Source organism: Oncorhynchus gorbuscha, linkage group LG15, assembly GCF_021184085.1.
Source record: "Oncorhynchus gorbuscha isolate QuinsamMale2020 ecotype Even-year linkage group LG15, OgorEven_v1.0, whole genome shotgun sequence".
In the NCBI taxonomy this organism is placed as follows: Eukaryota; Metazoa; Chordata; class Actinopteri; order Salmoniformes; family Salmonidae; genus Oncorhynchus; species Oncorhynchus gorbuscha.
Window position 1 is genome coordinate 39,216,751 of NC_060187.1, and position 12,838 is coordinate 39,229,588.

At 43.0% G+C, this 12,838-nt stretch overlaps 1 protein-coding gene across 1 annotated transcript in view; it reads left to right on the forward strand.

The window, feature by feature from the left end:
- The first annotated feature begins 6,436 nt into the window (after positions 1-6,436).
- The window catches only part of midn (midnolin), a 33,691-nt gene continuing 27,289 nt past the window's right edge, over positions 6,437-12,838 (forward strand). The window contains 5 exon segments of the mRNA XM_046301145.1: positions 6,437-6,458; positions 6,572-6,649; positions 9,795-10,022; positions 12,060-12,147; positions 12,375-12,437. Of these exon segments, the coding sequence (XP_046157101.1) occupies positions 9,802-10,022; positions 12,060-12,147; positions 12,375-12,437 (372 nt within the window). The 5' untranslated portion in view covers positions 6,437-6,458; positions 6,572-6,649; positions 9,795-9,801.

Below are 12,838 nucleotides of genomic sequence, written 5' to 3' on the forward strand. Positions count from 1 at the left end.
TGTCTGGTACAGGTATACCCACCACACTTACCCTCTCTGTTCACCGTCTGCCCTGGTTGTCTCCCCCTGTCTGGTACAGGTATACCCACCACACTTACCCTCTCTGTTCACCGTCTGCCCTGGTTGTCTCCCTCTGTCTGGTACAGGTATACCCACCACACTTACCCCTCTCTGTTCACCGTCTGCCCTGGTTGTCTCCCCCTGTCTGGTACAGGTATACCCACCACACTTACCCCTCTCTGTTCACCGTCTGCCCTGGTTGTCTCCCCCTGTCTGGTACAGGTATACCCACCACACTTACCCTCTCTGTTCACCGTCTGCCCTGGTTGTCTCCCTCTGTCTGGTACAGGTATACCCACCACACTTACCCCTCTCTGTTCACCGTCTGCCCTGGTTGTCTCCCCCTGTCTGGTACAGGTATACCCACCACACTTACCCCTCTCTGTTCACCATCTGCCCTGGTTGTCTCCCTCTGTCTGGTACAGGTATACCCATCACACTTACCCCTCTCTGTTCACCGTCTGCCCTGGTTGTCTCCCTCTGTCTGGTACAGGTATACCCATCACACTTACCCTCTCTGTTCACCGTCTGCCCTGGTTGTCTCCCTCTGTCTGGTACAGGTATACCCACCACACTTACCCTCTCTGTTCACCGTCTGCCCTGGTTGTCTCCCTCTGTCTGGTACAGGTATACCCACCACACTTACCCCTCTCTGTTCAACGTCGGCCCTGGTTGTCTCCTCCTGTCTGGTACAGGTATACCCACCACACTCCCCCCTCTCTCCCAAGCTTTCGCTCGCCTACAGCACACAGGCACTTTTGGTGCAAGTGACTCTGAACTCACAATGGCTAGCCCCAAGTCGTTATATATTATATATTGCTATTTGCCTCATGACTCCTGCATGCTTTGTTGACTACGAACGTTCTTTACCCAACCATGGGACAGACTATGTTTGTTTTCACACTCGGGACTCTGACTCTCTATTGGTTACACAGCCTCCCATCCTATTCTAACCACCTCTCGCTGGCTTTGTATTCATGTTAACTGATGAAACTGCTGTACAATATGATCTTGTTGCCATCTGATGCACATTCAGTTGTCATAAATCAACACTGCAGAGCTCTCCCTGTACTATGCTGTGCCTTGATTGTATTACTCTTGATGATATCTGGAAATGTGCATGTACACCCTGGACCACCTACTGTTGCTAGCCCCAATTCTGACTTGTGCTCTCATATCTGCTTCACTGATTTCTGCTCTCGTAAAAGCCTGGGTTTTCTGCCCGTTAACACTAGAAGCTTATTACCTAAAATGGATCAGTTGAAAGTGTGGGTTCACAGCTCCAATCCAGATGTGTTGGTCATTACTGAGATGTGGTTAAGGAAGAGTGTTTTGAATACTGAGGTTAAACTTTCTGGTTATAACCTTTTTCAGCAAGACAGATCTTCCAAAGGTGGGGGAGTGGCAATATTTACCAAGGATCACCTCAGTGCTCAGTTGTCCATACCAACTCCGAGACAGGATTGTGTCGAGGTACAGATCTGGGGAAGGGTGCCTAAAAATGTCTTCAGTATTGATGGTCTCCAAAAACACAGTGGCCTCCATCATTCTTAAATGGAATAAGTTTGGAACCACCAAGACTCTTCCTAGAGCTGGTTGCCCAGCAAATCTGAGCAATTGGGGGAGAAGGGCCTTGGTCAGGGAGGTAACCAAGAACCCGATGGTCACGATGGTCACTCTGACAGAGCTCCAGAGTTCCTATGTGGAGATGGGAAAAACTTCCAGAAGGACAACCATTTCTGCAGCGCTCCACCAATCAGGCCTTTGTGGTAGATTGGCCAGACAGAAGCCACTCCTTGGTAAAAGGCAAGGAGTGGCTTCCTAGAGGAACTCTGGAGCTCTGTCAGAGTGACCATCGGGTTCTTGGTCACCTGCCTGACCAAGGCCCTTCTCCCCCAATTGCTCAGTTTGTTGTGGCACAGATCTGGGGAAGCGTACCAAAAAGGGTACCAAAAACATCAGGGGAGAAGGGCCTTGGTCAGGGAGGTGACTGTGTTTCGGTTCCTGACTTCCCTGAAAAGTTGCATATTGCGGGGACCATTCGATACTAGTGCAGTACGCCACAGGGTCTTTTTGTGCTGGTCAAGGGCAGTCAAATCTGGAGTGAAGCAAGGGCTATATCTGTTCTTAGTTCTATTTTTTTAAAGGGACATGCTTATTTAAGATGGTGAGGAAAGCACTTTTAAAGAACAACCAGGCATTCTCTACAGATGGGATGAGGTCAATATCCTTCCAGGATACCCGGGCCAGGTCGGTTTTACGGTTTCAGAAGTCAGCAAATGAGAGTGCCTGGGGGGGACACAGGGGTTAACCTCTACATCACCAGAGGAACAGAGGAGGAGTAGGATGAGGGTACGGCTAAAGGCTATAAGAACTGATTGTCTAGTGCTTTGGAAACAGAGAATAAAAGGAGCAGATTTCTGGGTATGGTAGACTGGATTCAAGGCATAATGTACAGACAAGGGTATGGTAGGGTGTGAGTACAGTGGGGGTAAACCTAGGCATTGAGTGACGATGAGAGAGGTTGCATCTCTGGAGGCATCAGTTAAGCGAGGTGCGGTCTCCGCATGTTTGGGGGGGTGGGACAAGGGGGATATCTGAGGCATGTTGAGCAGGACTAGGGGCTCAGCAGTAAACTAAAACAATGAGAGCTGCCCTAAACAACAGTATACAAGGCATATTGACATTAGAGAGAGGCATAAAGCAATCACAGGTGTTGATTGGGAGAGCTAAGACAAAAATGGGTCCGATTGTCCGATTAATCGGACAATTTAAATTAATTTTTATTTGTAATAATGACAATTACAACAATACTGAATGAACACTTATTTTAACTAAATATAATACATCAATAAAAATAGCCTCAATTTGGTTTAAATAATGCAAAAATAAAGTGTTGGAGAAGAAAGTAAAAGTGCAATATGTGCCATGTAAAAAAGCGAACGTTTAAGTTCCTTGCTCAGAACATTAGAACATATGAAAGCTGGTGGTTCCTTTTAAAAGGGGTCTTCAGTATTCCCAGGAAATAAGTTTTAGGTTGTAGTTATTATAGGAATTTTAGGACAATTTCTCTCTATACAATTTGTTTTTTATATACCTTTGACTATTGTATGTTCTTTAGTATTGCCAGTGTAACAGTATAGCTTCCGTCCCTCTCCTCGCCCCTACCTGGGCTAGAACCAGGAACACATCAACAACAGCCACCTTCGAAGCAGCGTTACCCATCACTCCACAAAAGCCTTGCAGAGCAAGGGGAACAACCACTCCGAGTCTCAGAGCTAGTGACGTTTGAAATGCTATTAGCGCGCACCCCGCTAACTAGCTAGCCATTTCACATCGGTTACACCAGCCTAATCTCGGGAGTTGATAGGCTTGAAGTCATAAACAGCTCAGTGCTTGAATCACAGCGACGAGCTGCTGGCTAAACGCACGAAAGTGCTGTTTGAATGAATGCTTACGAGCCTGCTGGTGCCAACCACCGCTCAGTCAGACTGCTCTATCAAATCATAGACTTAGTTATAGCATATTAACACACAGAAATACGAGCCTTAGGTCATTAATATGGTTGAATCCGGAAACTATCATCTCGAAGACAAGACGTTTATTCTTTCAGTGAAATACAGAACTGTTCCGTATTTTATCTAAGGGGTGGCGTCCATAAGTCTAAATATTCCTGTTACATTGCACAACCTTCAATGTTATGTCGTAATTACGTAAAATTCGGACAAATTAGGCGGCCCGAACTGTTGCATATACACTGACTCTGTGTGCAATGAACGCAAGAGAAGTGACACAATTTCACCTGGTTAATATTGCCTGCCAACCTGGATTTATTTTAGCAAAATATGCAGGTTTAAAAATATATACTTCTGTGGATTGATTTTAAGAAAGGCATTGATGTTTATGGTTAGGTACAGTCGTGCAACGATTGTGCTTTTTTCGCAAATGCGCTTTTGTTAAATCATCCCCCATTTGGTGAAGTTGGCTGTCTTTGTTAGGAAGAAATAGTCTTCACAGAGTTCGCAAGGAGCCAGGTTTGCAGGCAATATTAACTAAGTATGCAGGTTTAAAAATATATACTTGTGTATTGATTTTAAGAAAGGCATTGATGTTTATGGTTAGGTACATGTTGGAGCAACGACAGTCCTTTTTCGCGAATACACACCGCATCGATTATATGCAACACAGGACACGCTAGATAAACTAGTAATATCATCAACCATGTGTAGTTAACTAGTGATTATGATTGATTGATTGTTTTTTATAAGATAAGTTTAATGCTAGCTAGCAACCTACCTTTGCTTCTTACTGCAATCGTGTAACAGGCAGTCTCCTCGTGGAGTGCAATGTAATCAGGTGGTTAGAGCGTTGGTCTAGTTAACTGTAAGGTTGCAAGATTGAATCCCCGAGCTTACAAGGTAAAAATCTGTCATTCTGCCCCTGAAAAAGGCAGTTAACCCTCCGTTCCTGGGCCGTCATTGAAAATAAGAATGTGTTCTTAACTGACTTGCCTAGTTAAATAAAGGTGTAAACAACAACAAAAATATTCTGCCAAATCGGTGTCCAAAAATACCGATTTCCGATTGTTATGAAAACTTGAAATCGGCCATTCCGATTAATCGGTCGACCTCTAGCTGAGAGGGTCAGTAAGCTACACACAGGGCTTGAGTTTGAGGCTGGGGCCGACAGATAAACAAAATGAAGTGCTGTGTTAATGAATAGTTCAGCAGGTGTCAGCTGTGTAGCCGAGTGATCATAGGGTCCAATGAGAAGACCTTTGGGGAGAGGGCCATTCTTCTTACCGAACCACATGATCTTTGTTTTGAAGGTGTTCAGAGCAAGGTTAAGGGTAGAGAAAGCTTGTTGGAGACTAAGAAAGCTTTGTTGTAGAGCATTGAACACAAAATTCGGGGAGGGGTCAGCTGAGTATAAGACTGTATCATCTGTGTATAAATGGATGAGTGAGCTTCCTACTGCCTTAGCTATGTTGTTGGAGCTAGGTTTGGGACAACTATGTTTTGGTTTGTTCAGGTAACACTTGGACTGAAAAGTTGAGTAAACAAAAAAAAGGCTGTGTAAGCAGTTACTTCTTAATAATTAGTTGAAACAGCTAGATTTTATTTTACAGTGCAACAGACAGTGGTGCTTGATTCTCATCCTCCCCTCTCTCTCTCAGTCCCCCTTCCCCCGATTCCCCCCACCCCTCCTTCTCTCTCTGGGCTGGGAAGAGGCTTACTCAGCATGTTGTGATGTGACTGAGTCGTGATGTTTGGGACTGTGACTCCCTCAGAGTCATCCCACCAGCGTCTACGCCTGTGGGTACAGGTTCATCATTAAAATGCTTTGGCCTCACTTGCCTCAACAAGACTAGTGAGCATAATAACAACACCCTGTTTTTAAGAAAATAAGGCGCATCAGGTATATTGAATCACACAACTGTGTTTTAAACAACATTGGCATTTTTGTACAGTGTGCTCCAATACTTTATTGTTTTAATGTGAAGTGTGTTGCGATATTATATAGGCCTACACTTTAAATAAAGTTTGATTGGATTGGATTTGATACTGAAACAACACATGAATGAACAACAATACCTTTTTAGCCTACCATATACTGACTACACTGCAACTTACTGCATCAAATCTACTGATGGGCTTCATTTAAAGGTTTATTGACAAGTCTGCACACAAACTGACATCTCCACGTACCACATGAACAACGAGGGACTTGTATTCATGTATATTGAATGTGTAATGACTGTGTCAAAATCCGATTCCTGGTATAGGATTGCCATTGTTTGATGATTGCCAGGTATATTATCACCTGCAGAACTGGTCATTTGCTGAAATAACTTTTGTTTATTTTGTATTCAGGTGAGTTTGTAACCATGCACTGTGTTTTCCTACACTGGTTGCCAAGAGATTCTTTCTTCTTTGACTGTTTTCTTTCTTGTCGTCAGTGGAAGGTTACACCCCTGAAATCTTTTTTGTTAAAAAAAAAAAGACCTTTTTGTTAAGGTCGTAAGTCAGTTGAATATGATTTATAAGGACCTTGTCCTGAGAGGGGTTAAAGTTCTTACCTTTGTTTAGACTACCGTAGAGGCACTCCCACAGAGACCCTACCAATCCCGTGAAGCGATTTAAACCTTTGTGCAAAGCACATTCTTTCCGATAGTGGAGAACGAATCAGGCAGCAGGTCTTGGAAAGGAACTCGCATGTGAGGAGGAATTCCGTGGCTACCTTAAATCACATGCTGACATATCAAGAACCATTACTCTCCACCCATATCCGAGACCTAGAGGGCTAGGACAAGAGGTCCCTCATCTTCCGAATTGTGCTTGTAGTACAAAAGACACCGAAGCGCAAACATCACACGGAAGTTTTAAGACACTCAAGTGGTGAGCAAGAGGAATAGGCTACAGAGTGGTCCTTACTACAGTGAAGACTCGCAGATTTGTCTGAGAACTTACTGTCACAGTGGATGCTAACTGGACATACCTGTGTTTCTCAGTGTGGGAAGATTTACATGCCAAATCTGGGGAAACGTGTTTGAAAAACAAAAGCTTTCAAGTTCTCGCCACAGTAATTGGTAAGTTCCATTCCGACTTTGGAATCATGTCAAACCTATATAATAATTCATCATTTGTATAATGTGGTAAACGATGATTCTATAGTTTTAATAACTTTGACTCAAAGCGGCAATCTGCAGTTGCTACATTCATTTTTGGACTTGTAAATTAATGTGTACACATTGATTCTTGAGGAATACAACTTATAAATAAATGCCTCATAAGCTCAGTTCAACTGTCCAACCTCATCAGAACCCCAAATAAAGACAGTAACTGTAAACAAACACAATATAGCTTCAGAACATGGTTCAAACTATAACTGTGACATGGATGGTCAGTCCTTGCATCCAGAGCTCTGTTTATGAATTTGAGATTGGTTATATTTCTCCAGCCCCGTCAGATTTATACTGAAACAGGTGTGGGGAATGGCTTTGTTCATGTTTCTTACCTCACATTGGAGGTAAGTTACCTTTGGAAATGTATAAGCAAAACCATTTTTTTTGTAACGTTATAAAAGGCCACCTGAGGCACGTAGACATTAACTGAAACGAATAGCCGGCATTGCGTCACAGTTCGGGTTTGTTTTAGGCTACATGCATCACATTTCACTGTTGTTTTTGCCAACTTTTAAGAGTTTCAATATTGTACAACTACATTTAGGCTATTCAAGACTCAATTGATGTGTCCACTGATGCTAGCTGCCATCTGCAGACAATAACAGGGGTGGTTTATCCCTGACCTATAGGATAGCTGATGACAGCACCCGTAATGTCAATATAAGCAATACAGCCTATCTCTCTTTATAGACATCAAGCGCAGTCTGTGATATGATATCATTAGGCCACACCGACTCTGTCAGCTGTACCTATACTCAGAGGGTCATTATCGGTAGGCTAGCTTACTTCTATTGTCATGGGGCGGCAGGTAGCCTAGTGGTTAGAGCGTTGGACTAGTAACTGAAAGGTTGCCAGATCAAATCCCTGAGCTGACAATGTAAAAAAAAAAAATGTATATATTTATTTTTAAATCTGTTGTTCTGCCCCTAAACAAGGCAGTTAACCAACTGTTCCTAGGCTGTCATTGAAAATAAGAATTTGTTCTTAACTGACTTGCCTAGTTAAATAAATGACAAATTTGTTTTAAAAACACCTGCAACAATAGGCAATGTGTGCTTCAACATTGATTCCTTCTTGTCTTCCCTAAACACACTTGCCTTTCCTGAAAACAAGATTAAGTTCTTGTGGATTCGATGTTCTAACCAGATTATAGTGCCAAAAACCTGTTACAACAGGTGTGAAGACCGCCTAGGTCCTAGGGGTCAACAGGGTCGGGATTCACCTGTCAAATCAGCCTCACAAAGTGCCCACATTGACCACTGGAGGGCGAGCGAGTATCTGGTTTTATTCAGCGCCCTTTGTCGATATTTGCCCTACATAGAATACACATATACATATTTCTCCCTTTACTGTACATAGGTTAAGGTACAGTGGTGGCCGGTGTAAACATTCTCTCTTGTAGCTCTTATGGCCATGTAGCCCAAGCCAGTGAGATTTTCCAGGAGGAAAAATTGAGAAAGCACTTCTCTGAAGTAACCTGATGTCTGTGATATTTAGCAGTTGACACGCATAACTGTCGCCCAAGTATGGTATGTGAGTTTATGTTGCAGAAAGAAGGGTATGGGGCTTTCAGAGAAGTCCAGTGGATAAACATATGGATAGTTTCTAACCAGATGGCAATGCGCAATTACCTGTAGGCCTACGCACGGAATATCCGGTGGATCTGAGTAGCAAACATGGGCTCTTTTTCTTGTAAAACTGATTGTAGGGAATGCATGACGTAGGAGCCGAGCCCTGTTTGCCACCAGTGTCCATATTCCTTCCCGAGAATATCCCAAAGATCTGATGCCGAACCGCGCTTCCTGAAGAGAATACCCGGTTTATTGTGTTATTTGCATTCCGCGCGCGATTACCTCCTAATGGATTTGGATGCAGCAGGTTAGAAGGAAGGAAATGACGTCAGCACTGTACTATAAATGATGACGATGAAAGCCAACATGTGAAATTTGAGATTGCGCAACATTGAATATACATAACATAGTTATAGGATATGGACAATGTGGCAATCTACATTCATTGCGGCCATTGTAGTCTGCATAACCTATAATAAAACATCATCCTACATTTACATTTTACCCACATAAAGCATCTATGTAAGAATATTACATAGCTTGTTTTCATTACAGCAGCCTTTAGTTTAGGATTTGAAATTCCACCACTTATAGGGCTATATGTTGTGATTGTAATATATTATGAATGGCCTAAAATTGCCTGAGTGGGCTGGAACTATCGTATTATTGCGTGACGCTCCAAGGCCTAGCCCCCTTCAAACCGATTGGTTTTTGTGATCAAAATGGTGTGGAAGAGAAAAAACGAGACATCTGTCCTCCACGTGGGTGTGAATCTACTTTTGCCATTGGTTTAGATCAACAGCGTCCTAAAGGACTTCTCTTGTGATTGGGTAGAATGTCTGCGGACTGTAGGCGTGTTTTTGTCGTGGTGGAAGTGAGCTACTTTGTGACAATGCTCAGTGTCGATTTTTCATTGGAGCTGCGGTGGGCATGGGTGCGCAGCAGAGAGCTTTACTGTATTCATCTTATGAGGCTTATGCTTTCTGTAGGTCTTGTATTTGGCTTCAAAGGCAGTTTTCAGTCCCATTCATTTAAAACAATAAGGACAGAGAGGTATAGCCTATATTGCGCATTTTCTCTCAGAAAGGCAATAGTTCTAATTGATGGTCCTTGGCATATTCCCGTGATGCTAGTATAGCTGCCTGGCATTCATCCACCTCTGTAGCATTTAAAAATCTGGAACATTTGGAGTGGAAGTTGGAACATCTCTTGAGCAAGCCGCATTCACAAGAAAAGCGAAACAAAGTATTTCTCTATTAGACTCGTTCGGGGAATATTCTCATTATATAATCAGAAGAGGGAAAACGGGTTTATTCAGACTCGGTATACAGTGACAGAAAGACACCGGGAGAGAGATTATATTTCTGTCTTTTGAATGCAAGCAGTTTCTCTCTCTGAAAACAAGGGACACTGTGTAAAGGGTCTGCTCTTTCTCCCCAACCCCGCTCCACTCGCCTTGTCTCCCCCCTGACCACAAGCTATCGAATGGACCAACATCCTAGCGCCCGGAGCTGCACCAGCCGCGGGGCTCCGTCTTGCGAGGCCGTCCCGAGTGAACCCTCCATGAATTTGTACATCCATTCCACAACCGGCACACGCTTCGAGCTCTCTCTTCCCCTGGAGGAGACTGTGGAAGGACTGAAGAGAAAGCTTTCTCAGAGACTCAAAGTACCAAAAGAAAGACTCACCCTTCTACATAAAGAAACGTGAGTACATCTATAAACATCAGCATATCCTACGGTCAAATGTTATGTGCATACATGATATAGTAGACTACATTGTACACACATTTGCTCTGTACAAATCACGGATTTCTATTGATGTCTATATTTTGCACTTATTTAAACTGTAACACATTGTGTAGATCAAGAATGGCATAGGTGTCATGTCAGCAGCACTGTATTCAAGCTAAGCAGCTATTGCCCATTAAAGCCGGCCAGTGCGGCAAGTATCGAATTGCGCATGGGAGACGCACATTTGTCAGTCAAGGTTTGAAGCAGTATGTGTGAGGGAGTCGTGGGGCACATTGCATTGCCTCCTTCAGCGTTCATTATACATACCATTCCATTAATGATTAAATATATTATACAAATGATTAACAGCTGAACGAAATGCATACAGTGCATGTTTACTTTATTTATCCAGCTGCCGTTTGTCTGAACATAGGATTTGGTCTTAATTAAATACACAATTATTTAGAGGCTTTGGGTTTAGAATCGAATTGATGCCATATGTAAGTGGGGTGCACAATTGCATTTATTCCATTGTTGGGGTTATGGGAAGATTAGATGTGGGCGAAGCACAAGGAATCTCTTTAATTCCTCCTCTTTCATGATCTATGGTTACACCCAGCTTTCTACAATCTCCTCTCACACCAGGGAACGCATATGCACTGGTTTATGCTCACGTTTTATTACAAGGAACTCCCCTGGAGAAAATTGGGAGAACACGTATTTGCCATTTTGAATAGGGGAGCACTCGAGAACAATGGGGATAGTTTAACAACGCGTCACAATCTACAATTTATCTGCACTGTAATTATTGTTTTATTTAAAGCAAACGGAAATTGTAATATTTGCTGGTTTTCAATTGAGTCTGATTTTCGTGCGTTAAATGACAATGGAGGGGAGGGGAGTTGGTATGTTAAAGGTATCTTTGTACTTTCAAATCAACCAGTCGAATTGTTGTTTTTTTGTGTGCTTTTAAATAACACCCGTCCCATGTCTCCCGGTGTAATCGCCTCCAAATCACATCAGGCCTTAAAACCGAGAACATTTTTAAAATCCTCTCTCCAAATATACGTTATGCGCTGCTGACTGCCTTTCTCCAGCTGGAGGTGTGACTTTTAGTTCACACTGTACTTACTGTACAGTAGGCTTCTCACAACGCTTCCGCTTCCGCTTGCCTCGCGTTTTTTCCGCCTCTTTTTTTGACATGATGAGGTCCTCAAAAACGACCATTCAGAATGACAAATGACATGGCTGTTCAGTAAATAGGCCTAGGCCTACAAGTGTTCCTAAACGCGCGTTAGTTGTACAAAAATGCATTGTGCAGAAACAAATGCCCTGTTATGTCCAAACATTTCAAATGCAAATGATCACCCTATGGTTACATACCATTTCAATGTGTTGGAAAGTCTTTCCGGTCACTGTCATCGGAGAAAACACATAAACCTGTCTCCAGCCAATGATGAGTAGGGCATTGCATGCTCATGGTTCTCCAGTAGTGAACATGAATGGACCAAACTATGCTTTTTTTAGGGAAGTCAAATAGTAGGCTGTTAATTGAAAGATTTTCTACAAATGCAAACGCTTAGGTCTATTTCATGTGAATAAACACACATTATTCATCATTTCAAATGGAACATGCAATGTTTATGGAGAGTTCATAACCCTCAACTATCAGATTTTGTTGTCCTCCAAGAAGTTGTCATAACCTCCTGTCCAGCATCATGAGAGAAAATAGTCCTCTCCTTCAGGCAATGGCAGTGGGGTCAAATATCCACTGTTAACAGTTGTCAAGCCCCACTACTTGAAATTGAAATAGTGTATGACAGCGGATCAATATGCCGGCTCTCCGTCAAGCAGACTTTCGTACAGGTTGTTTTTCTAAATACATGTTGAAGACTCACCTAACTGCACAAAGGTTGGCACTTCTGAAATGTGAATAGAGTCATGTCAGTTAATCAGTTCAAATGCCAGTTTGACTGTAAACTAATATGGTTATTTATTTCTCCCCCTCAGGCGTTTGAGTTCAGGAAAACTCCAGGACCTAGGGATCTCTGATGGGAGCAAGTTAACCCTTGTACCTACAGTTGAAGCAGGCTTAATGGTAAGGATAATTATACACCTCATCTGTGTGTGTTTTGCTAAACGCCCTGGGGGGTTGTTTGGGTTCAAGATAATACATGTTAATAGCATCAGACAGATTAATGTAGGTAATTAAGTCTGTGTTGATCTCCTCTCAGTCATCTTTGAATGCACAAAGCTCAGCCTTTCTCCTTTGTCTACCAAGGCTTACCAGTAAATAATGTCGTTCTTCTTCTTCTTTCTTTGAAGTCTCAAGCATCAAGACCAGAACAATCAGTGATGCAAGCTTTGGAGAGTTTAACAGAAACTCAGGTAAGAACTCTCTCAAATAAGGGTATTTAAGGGACCTTCACGAGAAGAGCGTTGAGTAGCCCTGCGTTGAAGATCATCTAATGATTTCAGAAGTGCTTTGACATACCGCTGGTTTAACCTAAACGGATTGCCCCTGAAAAGAAGCAGTGTGTTTTAAAGTGCATGAGACCTGTTTGCATGTGAAGCTGGAGCAGTATAGAGAAGACCTCATATATGAGACAGGCTGCTGCTACACCAGACTCTTCCCATGTGTAATCTTAGCCTCTTAAACAAGCAAGCCCAAGCAAACCCCACCCAACATGGGCCTGATTGAGAGTGAAGTCACCCCCCCTCCCTCTCCCCCTCTTTGTGCAAAGCCCTGACTGGCTCTCCCTTCTGGCTCTCCTCTCACCACAGAGACT